The sequence below is a fragment of the Numenius arquata genome, chromosome 8 (genome assembly GCF_964106895.1).
Source record: "Numenius arquata chromosome 8, bNumArq3.hap1.1, whole genome shotgun sequence".
Lineage (NCBI taxonomy): Eukaryota > Metazoa > Chordata > Aves > Charadriiformes > Scolopacidae > Numenius > Numenius arquata.
Genome location: NC_133583.1, coordinates 45,622,286 through 45,644,545, shown reverse-complemented (window position 1 = coordinate 45,644,545; position 22,260 = coordinate 45,622,286). Strand labels below are relative to the sequence as shown.

At 35.9% G+C, this 22,260-nt stretch overlaps 1 protein-coding gene across 1 annotated transcript; it reads right to left on the bottom strand.

Moving 5' to 3' along the window:
• Nucleotides 1-1,725: 1,725 nt before the first annotated feature.
• On the bottom strand, nucleotides 1,726-20,834 carry ODF2L (outer dense fiber of sperm tails 2 like). The gene is made up of 14 exons (XM_074151896.1): nucleotides 20,764-20,834; nucleotides 17,319-17,388; nucleotides 17,020-17,091; nucleotides 15,080-15,196; nucleotides 12,768-12,953; nucleotides 12,167-12,276; nucleotides 10,470-10,605; nucleotides 9,799-9,909; nucleotides 8,573-8,677; nucleotides 7,250-7,408; nucleotides 5,078-5,199; nucleotides 4,829-4,991; nucleotides 3,807-3,932; nucleotides 1,726-1,889 (listed from the first exon to the last, which is right to left on the bottom strand). The coding sequence occupies exons 1-14, from the start codon at nucleotides 20,832-20,834 to the stop codon at nucleotides 1,761-1,763; spliced, it is 1,677 nt and encodes a 558-aa protein (XP_074007997.1). The 3' UTR covers nucleotides 1,726-1,760.
• Between the last annotated feature and the right edge of the window lie 1,426 nt (nucleotides 20,835-22,260).

The window sequence follows — 22,260 nt, the reverse complement described above, 5'->3', positions numbered from 1 at the left end:
GGAAACTAAGGGTTGAGCTGAAACAATACAAATTCCTTATTTTTTAACAAATCAAATCACATATACTTTGACATATCTTACGTTTATTCTGTTTGTAGACATTTAGAAGTAAAGAAGTACCTGAAGCTGTCAGCAACTTTAATAATTCCTGATCTATTTCTTGCAAATGACACAGGAATTAAAAAAAAAAAAAAAAAAATCTAATTTCCTGGATAGCAAAAGATGTACTGAAATCAAGTTACTGTACATCTTTGTATCATTTATCAATGAAAAGCATAAAATTTTCCATAATGGCCTTTTAAAAACTACTCATGGACTGGATTCAACTCTTTATTTCTGAAATCTTTCCTTCATAGGTGATGCCTTTCAAAAAGGTTTTGATAGCTTATAAGCAGCACAAGCAGAACTAAATGAATACAAATAAGGTTGTAAGTGTGTGTGTGTGTAATGCAAAACTCTACTAAACTAAAGCCCTAAAACTACTGTCATATATAATAAATGATTATTTTTAAAAAGTGCACACAAGCAGATCATTAGCACATATATGAGTATTTGTTAGGATGAATAACCATTTGCAAAAAATAAAAAAAATCAACATTCTACACATTATAAATAACTAACAATAACATAATATGTCTAACAAGCAGGTATTGTCTATGCATGAATTAATCTGTGTTCTCAGTCAAAAAAAAAATAATTATTTAAATACACATTCTAAATTACATATATTTACCTGAATGTACTACTTGTCAAAAAACATCACAGCATATATCTATAAAACCAATTACTTTCTCAATCAGAATTGGTTTTTCTATTAGCCCCGTATCAGCTGAATATTTACATGCTTAACCTGAGGCATAAGTCAGTCTTACTTCAGTGAACAGCAGCTCTTGTACTCAAACACAGACAAGTATTTAAATACCTTACTGGAGCTGTGTCACTGTGAAAGGGTATATCAACGTATTCAGAGTTTAAACTGTATCTGTATCTAAAATACTTTCCTAGTTATATTTGTAAAATATTTCTATAGTATACTTCTGATCATAACGGGATATAGGGAAAAAAGGCTGGATGGGACAGCCTTGTGGCGACAAATACTCCACGCAGCATAGCAGGACCTGCTACATTGGTGCTAAACTATAGGGGAAAGAAAGGAAGGGAACCTAATGCTCTCTAAATTTTTGCCTGTCTTGATAGAATAGGTATCATTATCTTGGGCAACTAGATTTCTACACTAACAAAAGTATAATGGCTAATAAATTTTATATGTGTATAAATAATTAAAATACATGAATTATTATGCAACCAGTCCATGGGTGTTGTCTTACCTGATGTGAATTGAAAGGTAATCTGTGATCATCTGCATTTTCCATGGGCTAAAAGGACACATGTAAGATTTTACAGCATGGGACCTAACACGTGGTAAATTCACAGTCCAATTTACGACTTTGTACGCATACCCCACACTTACACACCTGTCCCTATTGTCATGCAGTCTGCCTTGTCACTTCTGTTCCATGAATAATACAATTTTTTATATCAGTAACCCCAGATAAATTTCTCATATGTGACCAGCCAGTAGGATATAACATAATGACTGACCTGCTTTTCCCTGCCCACAGCAGAGGTTTTCCTAGGCAAGAACTAACATTATAGTACTCAATCCTGCAAAATACTATAAGGCCTCAATAGTCGTGCCTCCAACAAGAGTTAGAGCCAAATATTGAAAATTTTCTTTATTATTAAATAAACTAAAGAATTCAGCCAAACATTGTTACATATGAAGCTTTCAAAAACTGCACATAATTCTGGATGCTGTGGTTCTTGTTCTCTGACTTCTGCAGGCTGTTCTCCAGCTCTTTCAAACATACTTCATGGTGCTTTCCATTCTAAAGAAAAAAGAGAAATGCAATGCAAATTAGAAATAAAATACAAATCAATCAAAAGAATAGTGTAAGGCTTATAAAAATTAGGTACTAGTTGTCTTATTTACCTGTGAAAGTTTTCAGAGGCTCCATAAAACTGAAGGTTCCCAAAAAGGTCTCAAAATATCAAAGCTTTATTTATATTCAGTCAGGACCAAACTGAACATGTTTGAATAGGCTTATAATCCAAAGAAAGACCTGGGAATGTAAAAACTAACCTTCTGAATTTTTATCATGAAAGATTCCTAGCATCTTAAATCTATTATGGACTTAACACTCTTTCTCATGTTAATTTTTCAAAGAAACATCTGTTATTTATTTCTGATGCAACGTGATTTCTGATGTCTACAGTTCCTTATATAAGAAAGATGATCGATAGCTCATTAGTTCCGTACCTGATGCACACCATAGATCATCTGTTATATAAATACTACAGATATTCAGGTATTTCCTATTATGTCTATTACAGATGTCAGAAGCTAGTTGGTTAAAATAAATTCAGTTTTTAAGACATGGAATTGTAGTCGTCAGATTTAAATCCAGCCTTAGAAAAACATAATCAGGTTAGAATGAATAACTGAATAAAGTTACCTTCACAGTCCTATTTTGTTTCCAGTTTCACTACAGCAACAGCAATAAGACCATTTTATCATTTTCCATAATCCATTCTCAGTTATATGTAAATGTAATTGGAATAAAAAGCAATTATTTAATTTAGAACAGTTCTCTCAGACATCTATATCTTTCACATTTATATTTTTAACTGTAAGCTTCAAAGAAAATTTTCTGTATTTTCCATTTTACTTTAACATAGTAAGAAATTCCTATGAAAAAATATTTGAAGTAGAATAAAACACTAGCCAATGTCTGATTTTGTTTTAGGAACACTTTTGTCTTTGGGTAAATGCAGACTTTAAATCATACTTGATACAGATAAAAATTAATCAAAGCATCCTGTATTCAGAACCATATCTCAGATGTCTTATTTAAATCTTGAAAAGAGTTTGCACTTAGGTTGGCTTGATTTTAATCTTGAATGCTTCAAGTCGGAACACAGAATATTGTTTTTGAAAGTCTAGGAGAATGATAGTAAACCTTTTCAATGTCTTTATATTTATTTTAAATAGCTTTGTAGCTTATTATCACTGATCACTGTACAAATCTCTAACTGTATCAAAACTTTGACTAAAGAAAATTATTTGCCATCACTAGTCTAGGGAATTCATCTATGTCTGACATTTTATTAATAGCAAATGTGCTGAAATTTTCTAGATTAGCTAAAAGAATAAATCAGACTTGTTTGTTTGTTTGTTTTCAGAAAATATCACTCATCCAAATACAATCTTAGGCTGTGGCTTTGCTGAATATCAAAACATGGGCATTTAAACACTTTGACACTTTGAAAAATCAGAATATCTCTTTTGTTACTAACTATGTTTATGTGCAACATCCATATATAAACTGAAAGCTTTTCACAAATTCCAGTAAGATCAGATTCTTGTAATCAACTCAGGGAAAAAAAAAATACCAGTATATTGAACTGTTATGGATTTATTCAAATCTAGGTATGTTTACTGAACATGATTAATCTGAAAGGGAAATTACAACTTCATACATATTTTTTGATTTTTGCCTTGCTGGGAAAACTGGATTGAATAAGAGATGTAAACTCAATATTATTCCACTGACTTACTTAGACTGGGCATCTGTTAAGTCTATTAGAAATGTCAATATACAAAGTATATTGTCAAGTTGAATTACTTTGCTGTTCCTGAAAGTGAGTATCAATGCTATTCGTAGTGTGGTTTTCAGTAAAAGGGACTTTTACTGTAAACAGTGACGTGGTAATTTCTTAAGTCATAAGCACTATTATTTACTCACACGGTGAAATATGCAGAGGAGCTGTTTTTTCTCTTCTTGCCCTTCTCTCACTTCAGTTTCAAGAACTAATATTTTTGTCTGAAGGGCTTGTTCTTTGTAGGACATTTTTTCCAGTTCTTCAGCTATCTATAACAGTAATGAGAGAGAAATGATGCTTAGTTACTTTCACTTAAAGCCCAAACGAAATTATTTTCGTGAGCCTTAGCATTAATAGCTCTATTTCCTATTCTGTCATCAATACTTTAGTTATTTCTCATGCACAGAAATTAAACAAACCTGGGAACATTCTGGCTAAATTTGAAAGAAGTTTAAATTTGGAAAAAAATGTAATGTTACTGGGAGGGAGACACTTTTGTAACTCATTTGTAAGTTAAGCCAAATGTGTTATTTTTTCAAAACAGAATCAATATCCTCAGACAGTATTGTGAAAATTCATATGGTTTATTTCAACATAATTAATGAGACAGAAATTATAGCTTCATACATATTTTCTGATTAAAATAAGATAATGCACTACAATCTAAATTCCTACATTTCCTCTTCCATTTGATTTACTCTTTGCATCCTTTATATAAATGACAAATCTCTGTTTAATATTAAAAGTGTGCAAAGCCTTCCTCTAAAATGAGAAAGATTTCAACACCAAAATTCTTGTGGGCTGCCTATTACAAAGAAAATAAGAAAAAGTCAAGATTAACCTTTTTTTCAGAAGCCTTTTGCCATGTGTGTGGGATTTAATATTAGGTGGTTAAAGCACCTTGATTTGTCACCAAAAAAATGATAGTGAAATGTTGGCCCACTGAACTTTGCTGTTAATTTCAATAGCATCCAAATTCCATAAAGAAGTTGAATTGGGCAATCCATACTTAAAGATGCAGAAATTCCCAGTAACTTTTTAGTATTGCTCCCTACATGCAAAATAATCTTGTTCCATCTTTTCTTCTCAAGCACATTTGTTTTTAAAGCTATTTTTAAATAGAAAATGGCAAACACGATTAACAGATGTATTAAATCATCAATACCATTTTTCTCCCTTCTTCTAAAGCAGATTCCAGTTGTCTGGTTAATCCATTATATTCTGCAATTTTCTCTTCAAGCTGCAATTTACTGCACTGAAGATTCTCATCTTCTTTTTTGAGCTGACAAGCAAGTTCTTCATTTTGAAATTCCATCTTTTCTAATTGCCTTTATGCAAAACAAATTAATGCATTATAATTCACTATAGCAGAAAAGTGTAGGAAAGAATTGCAGTCAGATTTTTAAAAAGTTACCTTTTAAGATCTTCATATTTCTTCTGAATGTTATGTTTTTCTTCTTCTAAGGAATGACTGCCCATGGAAGTTACACTGTCTTCCTCATGTGAAAATGGCAATTCATTTCTAGTTGAAGAGGCCTATACACAGGATATTACAGAGTAAAGTAAGCTTGCCTATTAAAATCCAATCAAATAATTTAACCGTAGTTTCAGGTAAACACTATATTATATCCAAGTTAACATTATCTTGTATTTAAAACAAATAAAATACAGCCAAAGTAGCAGACTAAAACTTTGTGTGAACGCTTTAAGACTGAAAACCTGCTATGTAACAAAGTGAAGTCCTAACAAAACCCATATGCTGCTCATGTAGCCTTGTGCATTAGGAGTCGGCTGGGTTTACCTCCTTGTGAACTTTGACTCTTAAGCTTTAGATTCCAGCAAAAATAAGTTGCCTCATGCTACAGTCACAGGAAGCACAGAAATAATACTGCGTATATATAGTTATCACAGAACAGTCTAGCACTGGCGAAGAATTTCAGAAAGTAGTGAATATCAAAAAAGACAATCAAGTTCCTAAAAAAAGGTATATCAGCAGCAGATGCTGAAGAAAGCAAGAATCCAAACTGTCTTCCCCTGCCCAGCATCCAGACTGACAAACTTTTACATGTTTTCTTTTAAATCTTGTAACAGTAGTGATGAGATTATTGCTCTTCCTACCATCCATCAACACTAGGTTAGCAATAAATAGCCACATCACCAGCCTGCTGGCACTGTTATTTAAGCGGAAACCTCCATCATTCATCGGACTACCTCAAGCAGTTCGATCCAGCAATTTGAGCTAATCTGGCTGATTTTATGTGAATTACAGGTTGCACAACCAGCAGACTGGTATTAGCAGAAACTACCAGCAGAGGGGTAGTAAACATGTCCTGGTCCAGCTGAACCCAGAAGAGGGTTTCTGCAGATGGTTCAGTTACTTCAAAAGGAATTCTTCTAAATTCTGGTCACAAGATCAAGGGTTAGAATTTCTGAAAGACGTCACCAAGATTTAATGCTGAAATTTAATTGCTGTTCCACCAGACTAGTGATTATATTCCCAAATACTTCACTATACTTAAAGAAATTTTTTTGCTTTTAGTTAGTAAAACGTCCTTAGATTAAAATCACATACATAATTTTATATATGCACCTCAAAAAATAACTGTTGCTTAAGTACTTTGCTAAGCAAAGATGAATTTATGAGCTTATGAGCATTCCTGTAAGGAATAATTAAAATCATACAAACAAGAACAAAATCTGATGCTATAAAGATCATCTTGGAAATTTAAAACAAAATCAAGAGCTATTTTTTTTTAAAGCATATGCAGTCTATAGGGACACAGAGAACCCCTATGTTTCTGCTGCAATTTTCCCACTGACACAGGAAGATTAAGCCCCTTTCCCACCCTACTGATTCAAAAACCTTTGTCATTCGTGCTAGTAGAATATTCTCTTCTAACTCAAAAGCACATTAAAAAAAAAAAAGAAAGAAAAGAGAACAACAAAACTCCCCCAACTTAGCCCTGCCATTGAAACTGGTGTCACAGAAAAAAAACCTGAGGAATATTCATATTCAGGCTTAAGAGAAAATACAAGCAGGAGTGCTAAAATACTGCTAAAAATAGAAATGAACCCATTAAAGCATATTTTTAAGAATATTTTATCCACCAACACAATGTAATCATTAATATGTTATGGTTCTACATCATCAACAATATAATTTATGACTATGTATCTGAGCAAATATTGTCTGGTTTATAAATTAGTCATTAAAAACAAAACTAATGTGGAATTAAATTATTCCACTAGATAAAAACAATAACTAGACTTGCACATTTATTTCCAGGGAAGAATTCTGCAACACATCTCAGGACATAAGTATTCAATAGGATCAAGAATATAATCACTTAAAAGACACAAATCTAAAAGTAATTAGTCTTGTCACATACAGAATTCACATAAATACAGTTGGCAATAGTTTTATTTGCATTATGCTATTTCTACAGAAGAAGCTTTTGATTTATGAAGCAAATAACAAAGGAAGCCGCACAACTGTCACACACGCTAATAGGAAAAAAATGTTCCAGAGACTTCTTCTTCCACATAATTTTCTCATTTTTCTTTAAAAATCAGCATGTTTAAGCACCTGAACCTGCAGCTCCTTAAGGGTTTTGCATTTCTGTGTATGGATCGTTTCCCAGGATATGAGATTTTCCTGATATTCTTGTTGCTTCTCCTCAGCTGCTTTCAGCAAGTCACAAACTTGTTCTAACTCCTTTAGTTCAGCCTCTGTTTTGTCCCTCACCTGTATAGTAGCATCACAGGAGAAAAATGTAACCATAAATTAATTGTTGTTATACTTAATGGCTTTCCATGTCAGTAATAAATCTGAAATTCTACACAAGTTGCATAATATCACCTATTATATAGAATACTGACAAAGTTACGAGTTCACCATTGGAGAAATTTCCATCTCTGACTACATTTCATTAAGTGACTCAATAACATTCAAAATAACAATTTAAAAAACTATGCAAGTACTAGCAGTTCATCATGCAATACCCAAATTTTGATTGCATTTTTATTGCAATATATTTTAGGAGATGGCATGCAGACACACTAAGCAGCTTATAGGAAAAATTCTGACCATACAACTATTGCAGTATTTGAAAAGAGGGCAACACCTAATGCCATCTGAAGCCACACACAATGCTGTGCAAATATGAGTTACGGGATCAGAAAATATTTTTCTCCATTCTACAACTCAACCACGGAAAAATAAAGTTAGTATGGAGTAAAATGAACACCTAAGATCCTTCTCTGTGAGGACTAATTCTGTTCTCTAAAACAGAACATGGCAGGCAATGCAAAACGTGTCCCTGCCTCAGCTTTATTACTTAAAATAATATGTATTTTACTGAACTGTGGAACTGAGGAAAGTGATTTCCCTAACAATTTTGTATTGTTTTCTGATGCTTAAGAATGTGCTAACTGTATTCCAGTATTCAGATCCATCTGCTGAAAAACTTAAAACTCATCTCTGTGTGGATTCCCTGTTTTAACTGCTAGTTACAACAAAGCAGTTTTATATTAGGTTTGCTTCCCCACACAACTTTCACAGCTGTTCTGTTGAGGGATTTAGTTTTAAAATCATCAACAACAAAATCACATTTAAAAGTGATAAAAGAATTCTTGAATCCTAAAATAGCAGGCCAATTCCTTAGTCATTACTCTAGGAACCATTTCTCAAGTGTTTGCAATTGTGTAGTATCCAAAAAACTCCCAGCTCACAAGTAAGAGTTAGTAAAACATTTAGTGAATTTAAAAACAATTTTATACAAGGAAAAGAAAAAAGAAAAGAAAAAGAGCCAGTACCTTGTGACTTCTAATAAGAGGATCACAATAATGTAGGAAAGATTTATGTCCTACAGAATTGTTTGGAAACATGCTTTATTACTGCAAAACTTACCTTAACTACTTCTAAGCATTTGTTTTCTGTTATTCTTTTGTTTTCATTTAAGACTGTTCCACATCTGGATTTCAATTCTTCTACTGCTGTTTGTAGTTTTTGTACCTAGGACAACATACATTTTTCGCATACATTTTTAAATATAGAAAAGATACTTCATTAGTATGAAGCATAAAGGAAAACCTTTGATTTCGAAGTAGATTTTCAATATTTGTCATTATATGAAGTTATTTATTTTCATTATCCTACTCACCACAGCAAATATAAAAGGTAACCTGGTAAAAGCACTGTGATATCAACATTTTGTTTTCAACAACAGAGAATGAGCTAGAGTTGTGCTAGAGAAGCAGCCTGTATGACTCACCTTTCTCTTCCCAAATAACAAGTATCGCCGACAGTTCCCGCCTGGACTCACCACAGGTATGAGCTAGGGAACTTCATCGCACTCACTGCTTAAGGCTGCCTGGAACTACATCTTCCATCCTAAAGCTGGCAACAACTTTAATCGTGGTGATGCATTCCACAGGCAAGGCACACTGACTGTACTTAGATTTCGTATCATGTATTTTCTCTTGTCAGTGATTTTAAAAAGAGGTATGCAAAGATTGTCAGTGAAATGGTGTCTATATTATTACAGAAATATATAAAACTTCGAATCAATGTTCAAAAATGTCTTCTTGATAAATAAAGCCAAATACAAAAAAGGAATTGATAAAAAGCCCATTTTCAGTCTGATTTATGTTTTGCCTATAGTTTCAATGTGGAGCTATCTATGTAAATAAAAAGACTCTTACAACGGTATTTGAATGCTGGTTTACTGTTCTTAGGAATGTGGAAATAAAGATATTACCAAGGAGAGGTAAAATATCGTTGGATGTGTCCACTAAAGACATCGGACTCAAAGTTTACTTTTAAAATATATTTTACTGGGTTGCCAACTTGCTTTTTAGGAAGCAAATCTTTTCTAAGCAAGTATGTAAATAGCTCTGCTTCAGTGAGCTTCAACTGGGTGCCACAAAATTCAGTAAGGATTATGTGTACTAGTAATAGTGTGGAGACTATTCTCGGATGTGGTTTGTAATGGCACTCTCTTCTATCATCCTCGATGTTACAACAGTATTACAATCGCCATGATCTCTTTTATTACAAACAAAACCTTTATCATTTCCTCAAAACTGCTTACAAATTCAAAAACCATACTTGAACATTTCAATTATTCTAGTCACCTGATTTTTGTACTGTTCAACAAGGTTTTCCTGCAGCTTTGCCTTTTCTTGCAGATTTAGCAGCTCATTTTCAACAGAAACAGCACTGTTTTCCAATGTAGCAAGGTAAACCTTGATCAAAACATGGACAATGTAAAAATTGTAAAAGTGTTATTGAAATAACACAATCTACAATATGATATTACTAGGAAGTGACCTGCAGGCATTAAAAAGAGTGACACAATTATTTATCTTGTCAAACAAAAATGATAGCCCACAATTTGTCAGCTCCATGAGAACATTTATTTTGGAGGATAAATACAATACAAAATCTGTAAACTCTTTAAAACTTGAAATTAATAATTGAGCTAAACTCAGTTCTTTAATTTGAAAGGAAGTTTTATAAACATAAAAGAACATTTTCTAGTTAAGCAATTTTGTGGCTACCAACAGTAAAATAAATGGCATCCTCATTAATCAGATGATTAGACAACCCTGTTCCTAGGTTTGCCATAGATTTCCACTGATAAATTTTTAATGTCTCATTTTCACTTACTGTAAAAAAGGGGCGACAAAATTTATTCTACGGGTTTGGGATCTCTAGACAGAAGGCCCAAAGGGAATTAATGTGGTTACTTCGTTAATATATCAGAAATGCAGAGCCATTCAACAATGATTTATAATGATCTCACCTTTAATTTTTCATTTTCAAGGTAAATCTTTTCATTTTCAGAGTTAACAGAATTTAGCTTTCCAAGAATTTCCTCATCTGAGTTTCTTCTCCATTCCTGCTTTTTTTTCAGGTCTTCCAAAAGGCTTGTGATCTGCCTTGTTAGATAGGCAAGAACTCTGCATAATATACAATGCTTCCAAAACTCTCACTATGCAAATTAAATTGTATCTTAACTCATACTCCTTCATTGCTCTTAGTTTATTTAAAAACATAAAGGGGGAGAATGCATTTAAGCATCCCAAGAAAGGAGTATCTATTGAAATAAAAAACTATCCAAAAGAGTGGTCCACCAAGGAAGTGGTCCTAGCTCATTTATAAATCACACAGAATCACAGAATCTTAGTGGTTGGAAGGGACCTTTGAGATCATCGAGTCCAAATGAATTCATTACTTAGAACACCCAAGCATACTTCCAAGACAACTATGTATACACATACTTGACAAAATGGAATTACATTGAATTTATAGGGTCTATCAGATAATGCCCTGCTAAGAACATTCCATAACTAGTTTAGGAATGATACTCTCCATTATTAAAAGCAACAACTTGTGCTATGCCTCACCATTTGCTTTTCATGTTAATAAAGTTAAACAACGAAATTTGTTTTGCTGTTTAGTTAGTCATACACTGCCTAGTAGAACAAGTCTTGTTAAAACGGTACATTTCAAGCAAAGACTTATATGTTCAGCTAAAATAAAAACAGCAAAAAACAACTGGAGGAAGAATGAGTACTTGAGGGAAGTATCACAGATGCTTCCCTTTTCTTATTCTTTCCTAGATGCCTCCTCATATACACTGCACCAATAGTGGGCTATACAAATTTCTGGACTGATGTCATGTACCTGCGCTCCTGTTAAATTTAAAATATGCTGAAAATGTTTTCAGAAACATCAGATTTTCTGAAACAAAACCAAAAGAGTCAAGCCAATTTAATTTGAGCTGTTACATATTTGAGTATGAATCAAGTTCTCTGTAAAGTGAAATTCCGCCTTAGACCTAGCATAAAGGCACCTACAGGTTTCTTTTTCTTATTTTGAACTACCGACAGAAAAGGTAAAACGATATTTGTCATTGTCTGCCAAAGAAAATGATACATCCTTCATGTAAATTAAGATTTGACTGCATAGTTTGAATAGCATTGGACAATTTTGTGTTGCTTTTCCTTACAAGAATAAATTGTTCAAACATGACTCTGAGAGGAACGCTTCTCTATCCTCTAATGGGGTGAGACATTAGTGGAACTGACATAATTTTGCCATCATAAGTCTGAAGTAGAAACTACAAGCCCAAGAACCCTCCTTTATACTGCAGTAGACGCAAGGGTTGACACTCAAGCTGTTGAATCAGTTACTAAATAAGTGGTTCTGAGGAAGCAGCATGGTAGGTACTTGCAAGTTCAGGCTAATCAGAAGTATACAGGGGCAAGAATATGTTTCTTGTATTGGGGAATGAATTTTTTTTAAAAGTTGTGAAATGCAGCAGAAAGAAGGGCTAAAAATCTTAAATTTGTTCTAGTTTCCAACTTCTAAATTCTGCCCAGAGTTTTAAAATAATACATAAATTTGACCACATTCCAACACTGAGTACTACACTGCTAAATATCAACACTGTCTGCCTACAGAAACAAAAAAAAATAGATCAGCACTTTAACTTACTTCTTAAGATCTTCTATTTGAATTTCTAATGTTGTCTTTCCTTCAACCATTCTATCATGCTGGCTTTTCCAGACATCAGAAGCTGACAGTATCTCAGACAGTTTGACTTCCTAGAGAATACAGGAATTACGAATTATGTAACAAAAGAATGTCACTGAAGAATGCCATCTAGTTCTACAATTTTTTCTAAACACAAGAGCTATTTAATATGAGGTGGCTTTTTTTGGATCTCCCTAGAACAAAGCATTTAAATTTTGTCTTGTCTCAGAAGAAAATAAACAAAACTACCCACATTTTAAAAAACTATAGTCTAAGTACAGACTTACTTTCAAGAGACATGGTAAATTGGCATTGTATATCAACAGTAATATACAACAATATTTCAAAATTTAAGATGAAAATCTTTTCTTAAAACAAAAATATTTGTCTCTAATACTTCTCTACTACATATAAATCCCTCAAAGAAGTACGGATAATTAACCAACACACACTTGAAAGTACACCAGGTCTTCAATGGGTAAAGAAAACAACAGTTCAACTACAAAACATCAAAAGTTCAGGAGTATAGTACAACATCATTGCTCACAGCGTAGTCACTCACACGTTCTCTTATTCTGGAGGTTAAATTTTCCACAGCTGCTTCAAAGCATTCAGCTCTTTGTTTCTGGGACCTGATTGCTTTTTTCAGAGCAGTCTTCTTTTGCTTACTTGTTTCCCTTAAGGCTAGCATCTGGCGCTTGTATTCACGAACTTGAAGTTTCCACTCTGCTATTTTCTTTTCTAGAATCTGCAGCATAATTAATCAACTGTTTTCAAATTCTATACTTTACAGATCATTTTGTGACATAACATAATCAGGAGTACCAATTACATTTATAATCTGTTTCCATAACGTCTTTGTATCTCAAATCTTGTGGATACAAGGAGCTAGCCAAGGTATGTACAACAGCAGGCAAGAGAAAATACATGTTGAGAAACTCATTATTAAGGTGATAAAGAGAAGAGGCTGAGGAGGTGCAGAAGCAGGCAGGAGTAGGGAGAAAGAGAGCAATCTAACCGTTGCTGTGTGCTCTTGGATATGAATGCCGAATTTCAACATAGAAGGCGTGGCCCATTTTTATGACAAGGAAAATAAAAGTGGTTTCATCAACCCTAGTGACTGATTTATATAAAGAATATCACCTTAACGATGCTCCTAGTAATATCCACTGATGTAGTAGTAATCTGTATTCTGAACCTATAGTGCGCACACACGTAACTAGGGCTGGAAATCAGTATAACTGCATATGAAATTTGAATATGAAAATTAAGATCTTGGATTTATATCCTAATTGGATAAATATAGTAATTGTAAGAACAATTAATGCATGTTTCCTACATTTGAGTCTAGGTCTGACACTTAATTACGTTCTACATGAATAAACACCAGAATGACATGGCATTTACCTACTGACTACGTTAATGTGCCAGCTTTATTCACTGCATGTGGTTTTCCAAGTAAAAGATGGTCTCAGGTACTGAGACTCACCAAAAGGTAATAGTACTACTTCAAAAAATGAAATTATAAAAAAACCCAAATATGAAGGAAGCAGTTTTCATATACAGATGCTTACAGGGCATTTAATAAACAAAGATATCACTTGCAGGGGGGGACAGCAGAAGAACACCTTCAATAAATAGACCAAAGAGGAAATCTCAGTTTATGTATGAACTTCTTTAACTGTTGGTATAAGTAAACGACTGTTATCCCCTGTTATAACCGCAGGAGGTCACAATCACACTAAGAATAAGTGCTTTGGGCATTATTCAGTTGCTGCGGTAAATTTAAATTAAGAACTAATTTCATAAGGGTAATGCTAAGTTTTTGCAAGCTTTTGTCCAGGTATTAATAAAACCATCACCAGGATTTAAGCTAGCAACTGACTTCAGCATTATTTGAAAAGCAAACAAAAAAAACTTTTAAATAAAGATTGAATGAAAATACAGTTGCATATCAAGCTACTGTATCTAATGAAAATGTTGGAATTCTATAATTATACTAGCTAGAACAAGAAAGCAATTTTTGTTCAGAATAAAATGAGGTATTTATGGACGTATATGACCTTTTTTGAAATTGAGTTGCTATAGGTTCTTCAACAACTTCAGATGATACAATTAATAGGGATTATATGTTACTAAAAAAAGTTCAAAAATTAGAAATACATTATTTTTTAGCCAATGTTTGGTCATTCATGCCTATGTTCTTGACAAGTTTCAAATACTGAAATCTGAAGCCACATACAGCTCCAGCCTCTGACACAACCTCTTCCTTGCCTTGTTCTAAAGCCAATAACTGATGCAAATGCCCACACTTACCTCTTGCTTTTTTGCACAGAAAATGGAAATAATTTCACCTAGTTTAAACACAGTTAGGCTAGACATTAGTTTTAAGTGTTTCTCTTTCAGTCAGTATTAAGAAGTTTATTGATTCCTTCACAGTCAATAAAAGGAAACAGGTGGTGATTCATCACCCCTATCTTACAACAGAAACTCATCCTGGGGACTTGCGTATCTCTTTGTATTGACTATACGGAGACCGCCTCAGGATCGATATCTGTCTTCTAGATAGCACAGTTAGGTGACTGCAAATGCTTCTATGTGTGCTTAACTTCTCTTCAACAGAACTGTTAGTATGCACAAGTTGATAAAAGAATAACAAAAAAAAACCCCTTGCAATTAAGATAGCGTGGTCAAGCAGACTGTGCAAAATATAAATGCTAATGATTTTTACTGTTTGGGATTTTTCTTTCACCAAGAGTTTGATTTCAAGGGATACTTTAAGATTTAACTCTCATATCTGAGTTAAACTCTGATCACAATAAGGCTTTGCTAATTTTTTCAAATAAACTGAAACACAAGAAAAAATATGTTGACCTGTATTTTCACTTTTAGTTTATAATTTTCCACTTCTTTTCTTTCAATCTGACACTGTAGGTGAGCTTGTACTGCCTTTACTGATCTTGACAGGTGGCCTTCTTTCTGTACATTGACCTAAGAAAGAGAAATAAACACAATTCTATTGGTCTATGGAGACAGGCTGTATAATGCTACGTATAGTCTTTCTACTTTGCCGTAGTTTCTAGCTGACATTTGAATGTTTGCAAAACCTGGAAAAGATAAAACATGCTTTACAAGTATATTCACAAGCAGTGACTTGTTACTAATGTTTTAATGTTAAACATAAATCACAAACTTGAAAGAATGTATGTATAATTGATGTCTCATTTAATCTGACTCTTTAAGTAGTATGAACGAGGCCTGGAAACACAAACTCAGAAATCCGGGCTGAGCAAAGGCATCTAGCTACCAGTTTGACCAAAATTAAGCCACGCTGATCAGCTCTGTCCAGACTAATTAGACCTGAACTGATCTTCATTAAATACCAAAGATCACCACCTGCTATTAGAAGTATTGATACACTTAATTCAAACTCTAATTTGGGGGCAATACATAAAGCATAAGGGAAGAGCCAACTTATGTCACCAGAACTTTGGTCAGATGATTCTATGAAATTTCTTGCAACTTGATTCCTTTGGCTCATTCTAAATAAGAAATAATGAAAACAGGCAGAAAGAAGTCATATTATCACTATAGACAAAAATAACATTTTAATGCACCACTGCAGATGTTTGTTATAGATACCAGTAAGAAAGGCAGTCTCAGACTCAGTCAGGTATTGATGAAAATGCCATTTATTGGAGATAACATAAGAAGGAACAAGGGGATATAGATAATCATTTATCCCTTCAGATGCTGGGCACCACAAATCTCTAGAGAGATCTCTAGAGACAGAGACAGATCTCTAGTCAGGGCACAGCATGCTGCACAGATACCATAAATACTGACATTTGCTGACACTGTGGCATTCAGAGTCTTTATAGACTTTTCTGTTCAGCATTTCTACTTTCAAGCAAAAGATGCTTCTGTGCAAACATGATGCTTCACTTCAATATAATGACAAGGACACGCCAATTGCAGGTGTGCAAGTGGGCACCCCCACAGCTCCTTTATTATGATTCACTGGCTAAGTTTATCCTGCAGCCAAGTGTTTTGTCCTCTTGGTTAAGCAAAGAAGAATTCTTAAAGAACAACCATGGCTCTCAACAAACTCCAAGGAGTTACAAAAATCAAAGTACACCATTGTCTCCTTAAAGGTTTAAGGGAACCTACTCTGTCCCTCACTAACACTGAGCCACACTGCATTGCTTACACATAAAGTGCACTTCAGGTATACAAGTACTGTAACACAGATTGCGAACCTAGCAGTAAAATAATTTTCAAACTTTTGAAACTTTTATAGTACCTTCTTATACAGGACAGACAATTCTTCTCTTCCTATGTTGGTTTCCATGCTGAGCCCCTTCCTTTGGTTCAGAGAATAAATGAGGTCTTGTCAGCCTTTGATGATACCAGCTCTGCTGTCAGTACTACCTTTTCCTATTCCCTGAGCTCAAAGAGCCATGGAAACTGTCAACAGTATCGCTTTAGTTTACTCTGTATTACTTCATTATAACTATTTTTTTCCAGAACTATGGCAAATCCGTAAATGAGAAGCCAAAAGCCACTAGTCTAGATGTGTGCCCCTCCCTGAACTGTGGGACGTTAGTCTTAAGGACAATCTGTATCTCTAATAGGTTTGTATACAGTCTTTAAGGTTTTAGGACATTTCTGTAGGAAACATCTTTCTGGATTTTCCTATTTTCCTTTTTTCTCATAGATCTTTGAAATAATTGCTTTTCTCAACATTTAAAATTTGTAAATCAGAATCTAGTACATTGGGAGAAAACATTAATTACACAGAACTGGTCACTTACTTTTTCAAGCTGAAGCCTGGATGAAAGTTCTTTAACATGTTTCTCCCTTTCAAGTATTTTTCTCCTGAGATTCTTCATGGAAAAAAAATAATAAATTATCTTAATGTCTGTACACAGCAATGCAACAGTAATGCACACTGATGAACATTTCAGCTGTAAAACTGACTCCATTTTGTGATGATAAACCACAAATACACCCACTTTGCCACTGTCACTTGAAATTGTACAATCCCATGATGTAGCCATTTTCAGATGTTACAGCTTAGAACAAAAAGAGACAGAAATTTTAATTTACTTACAGTATTTTGGGTTTTGTTTTCACTTAACTTCTGCATCAAAGTGTCAAGGTTTTTACTGTTTAACTGCAAGACAAAAGCAGGAAACATTAAAAAATTACTTCCAATTATAATTGATTTAGCAGTTTTTCAACAGTTTTGAATTTGGTACATATAATTTGCTACATTTTCAAATTTGGTACATATGAATATAAAAGCCTGCATACTCATGAGCTACTTAGAGTTGGTGGTTTAAACCCTAAAGATTCAATTTATTTCGTGCACAGATCTTTGTAGCTGAAGAAAACAAAGTAGGCTCATTCCATACACAAATTTCATTTTTTATTTTAGCTAAAAGGACTCTAAATACTATAAACACTTAAGTGTTATTTAAAAATGTAGTCAAATAGTAAAAGCATTTTTACAACTCATAATATTTTAAAGATTAATATTAAGTATTAAAAATTTTCAGAAACTTAAGTTAGATAGGAGAATTCGAAGACCGAACAAGAAAGCATAGGCTGGGAGATCACAAAAATCAACCTACATTAACTGTTACTACAAATCCAAAAGAATTTATGTGCCTATAATATTGTCAACTGAACTTCTCATTTTAAAATGTCTGAATTCGGGGGTGCAGTTACTTTCCATTTAAAAAAAAATAGACTTGTAGGACTTTCAGATTGTAAATCCTAAACATTTTAATTTTACTAATGAGAGAATAAACCCCCTGCCTCAAGGTGGAAACTCTGGCATCAAAAGTTTTACTACAACTCCTTGCAAAACATTCATCTTATCCCAGCCTGCACGTAATTTCTCAGAATGTTCTGTAATCTTGATCCCATGCTTATCTGTAAAGTCAGTAGGTGGACCCCAATTCTACATCCAGGTTTCCACCTCTGCATGCACTGCAAACTTATAAACATTGTATTCAGTAGTAGTCCTATCCTTTCCTGATTACAGTGAGTCAGATCCGCTATCAGCAAAAAACTAATATATAAACAGGAATGGTGTTTTATGACCCCACAGTAATTTATTAGCAAAACCAGAAGTTTAGAAGTTTAGAAGACTTCCCACAATTGAGAAGTCACTGGAACCTAAATTACTCATCCTATCTTTCCATTTTCAGGAAATTGTCTTCCCCACAGTTAGTTCTCTTTGAACTTTCTCTCTAATGATCAACAAAAAGCCTTATGCTGTAAAACAGTATTGTATATGAAAACCTGAAAATTAAGATTATCTTTAAAAATAAAAAAAAAACTTCAGAATAAACACCCCTATCTTTCAGATTACAAGAACAAAAGGTTAGCTTTATGACTTCTTAAAGAAAGCTAAGACAGTAAGCAATGACAAATCACATTTAATTTTAAAAGAAATCTACATTCTTCACTCCGTCAGGTTTCTGTGTCCATTCCATATGACACTACTGTTAAACAGGAATTCATTGTGATCCACCTCCTGCTTTAACATACATAGCCCAACAAATTCTTTCCAACTTTGCAGGAGCAGGGCTATGCACAGGACATAACAAAAAAATCTTCCTTATACACCTATTAAAGAAGATGGTAAGACTAAATGTTAGTTTAAGAGTCATGTAAGAAATGTACATTTGCATTGGTTCCATGTTTATGCCTTACATATACTTGGTGTTCTAGACTGTTAGATTCTTTGCTTAGATCAGTAAAATATTTTCCATCTCAGGTGGCTTTTGTATCCTTTTTATATGGCTGAATCAGTGAACAGAGTTTTCCTGCATCCCCAGGTGGCACATACGTTTACCCCTGAAATAGCCTTCACAATTATGTAACATTTAGTCTCACTCACAGTTAGAACACTGATCTTGCTAATTCAAGGATATCAACATAAAACAAGTTAGCTCTTCAGGAGCTCATTTATGACTTCCAAGGGCCAAAGCCTGTGATACCACAGGATGTACCCTCAAACTGATTGCTTACAGAACACACCTAATCTACAAGGCAAAGGTTACCTCCAGTGAAGTTGGAGGCCAAGTCCTGGTCAGATACTGATACCACGTTTCATAGCAGAGTTCTTCCAATTTGGAGGCAGCAATGGCTTTTCTCATTTCCCAGTTTGGAAGAGCTCCTCACCAGGGAGGGCTGCACAGGAACAGGATGCTGCCCATGTCTTGGCAAGTCAAGAGCCAAGTATCAGTGCCTACTACCTAAATGCATCCCATTCCCCACCACTTCTTTGTCAAGCACCAGGGACCTGCCATCACCCTCACCCCTTCTCCAACCACCTCTCTCTGGCCTCTACCCTCGCACTCCAGCACGATCGATACCCTGGCCAAGCACAAGGTTATCTGTTTACTCCACTCAATGCTCCACTGACTACTCGTTATTTTTGAGAAGTGGATTTTCTTGCCTTCTCCACCCACCAGGATCCATTTCTCCTGCTTTCAGCCTGTGCCAGGTGCTTCTCCATCAAAAGGATTTGTCAGACCAAGTTTATATTCTTACATCCGTATCTCCTTAGCATAATTGAGAAAATGAGTAACAGAAATTGAGAAGTTCCCAACTAAAAACATCACTTCCTCACAAAATCAGAATGTAGACTGCTCTGCTTCCAACTGTTGCCATAAGGTAAATAACTACACTCCAAACATCTACTGTTTTTTTTTTTTATTTTTTTAATATATATTTATGTGTCTTGGGTTATTAGAGACTACATTTCCTGGCAGACCTCAATTTGTATAACACAGTGCAGCTTTTTCTTGGTTATATAACCAAAACTCAGTTCTTGAATTTAATTACTTCCAGTGAAAACACCATCTTGGAAGATTAAACATCATGTTTCATTTATCCTAGCCCATCTACGTAAGCAGAAAAAAACAAATATGCAAACTTCCATAGTTTCAGTATACCATTGTTATGTCCAGCACTCTCACCCATTTTTTGAAATATTACCTACTTCCCATCTGTAGCTTAGAAGTATGTTTTGAAATATCTTCATAGAACCATAGAATGGTTAGAGTTGGAAGGGACCTTAAAGATCGTCAAGTTCCAACCCCCCTGCCATAGGCAGGGACACCTCCACTAGACCAGGTTGCTCAAAGCCCCATCCAGCCTGGCCTTGAACACTTCCAAGGATGGGGCATCCACAACCTCCCTGGGCAACCTGTTCCAGTGCCTCACCACCCTCACAGTAAAGAATTTCTTTTTGGTATCTAATCTGAATCTCCCCTCTTCCAATTTAAAACCGTTACCCCTTGTCCTGTCACTACACTTCCTGACAAAGAGTCCCTCTCCGGCTCTCCTGTAGGCTCCCTTCAGATATTGGAAGGCTGCTATAAGGTGTCCCTGGAGCCTTCTCTTCTCCAGGCTGAACAACCCCAGCTCTCTCAGCCTGTCTTGTTAACAAAGTAAATAGAATGAAAAAAAATCAAGCTTAACAGGAACAGAATGAACTCGCCTCAGTAGCATGAGGAAGAAGAAACTTTTCCTGAAGATCGAAGTCCAATAAAGGAGCAGTACAGTTTTGTACAGGTAAAGATGAGGATGACGGTGATGACAATGACATTTTGTTTTAATGCTGTATAAAAAGACAGTATATGTTAACATATATTCGTGTTCTGTGAATCAGTAACTGAAACATTACTGGCATCCCAGGTTATTACCTGGGAAAAAATACAGTGTACCAGACCAAGTAAACCCCAGTCTCATCAGAGATTTAACACAGTTAATGCAACTGACATCTTGCACGCGTATTCATGGCTTAAGCAGCACTGAATTCACACATTCGGTGCACAGAAAGCAAATCCCTCAACAGCAGAAAACTGAATACACACAAAGGACGGAGTAAGGCTCGCAGCTGCGATTTCCCACTTCCCCGCTCCCCGGCGCGGCAGGTGAGGAGCAGGGGTGGAGGGCACCCAGGGCACCCAACAGCAGCCCCCATCCCTCTCTCCTCGCCAAACGCCGCTCGGCTCCTGCCCCTGAGGGGTCCGTCGGGGCCATGTCCCCTCAGCACCCCCTCCCGCGGAGCAGTGTCCCTTTGAGACCCCTCCCGCGGGGCAGTGTCCCCTCAGCACCCCTCCTCCGGGGCAGTGTCCCCTTGCACCCCATCCCGCGGGGCAGTGTCCCCTCAGCACCCCTCCTACGAGGCAGTGTCCCCTCCCTGGCCTCCGCTCCTGCGAACACCGTCCCCTCACCACCACCGCCGCCGCCGCTGCCCGCCGGGAGCCGTTGCCGGGGCAACCAGCCGTTGCCGCCGCCTGCTCCCGCCGCGGCGGGCGGGAGGCGGCGGCCTCCCCACAGCCCGACTCCTCCCCGCGGCCCGGCGGGTACCGGCGCTCCCCGGAAGCACCCACCGCCCCCCGCCCGGGGCCGGTGCGGCCGGCGGGGGCCCGGTGAGACGGGGGCATCGGAGGCAGCTGTGCGGGCCGCTGCGGCCTATGCAGAGCAGCGTGTGCCTGCGGCCTCCCCGGCCTGGAGAAGCAGCGTCGCTCCTTCCCCGAAGGAAGGAGGTTCTTGCGGTGAGAATTCACAGGCGCTCGGGGACGTGGCTGTGCCCATACCATAGCTTGTGCAGACGGGGCCGCGTTCATCCCCACCCAGGAGGTTATTTTCAGATGGACGAGAAACCTGGAGAGCTCTGGGGAACTTTGGATCCTCTGTTTGTTTTCTTTCTGGGTGTTTCCATCAATACATTTTTTTTCTGACATTAAACAATAAGTATTGATGTGACACTGTATGCAAAGCTTTTTTTGGCCACACATTGTCAAACCTTGTAGAAAAGCCACATATTTTTAAATAATCGCATTCTGGTGAAAAATAAACCAAACACTCTTGCATCACATCACACAGAAAACACTGATGACACTTGAGGTGGCACTTCATAGAATATCCGAGATTTCGCAACAGGCGTGTGCAAAGGACACTTTCAGACACTGAAGTGTGCAAAACAGAATGACACACATTATCAAACCAGGACAATGTGGTACGAA

Bases quoted from the DNA above. Each gene is read 5' to 3' on its own strand.
- ODF2L (XM_074151896.1), bottom strand. From the start codon at position 20,834: ATGTCATTGTCATCACCGTCATCCTCATCTTTACCTGTACAAAACTGT. The intron at 12,954-15,079 runs GTCAACATATTT...ATTATGCTGCAG, and splicing joins AACTAAAAGTGAAAATACAG to ATTCTAGAAAAGAAAATAGC. The intron at 9,910-10,469 runs GTGAGATCATTA...GTTTTGATCAAG, and splicing joins TTGAAAATGAAAAATTAAAG to GTTTACCTTGCTACATTGGA.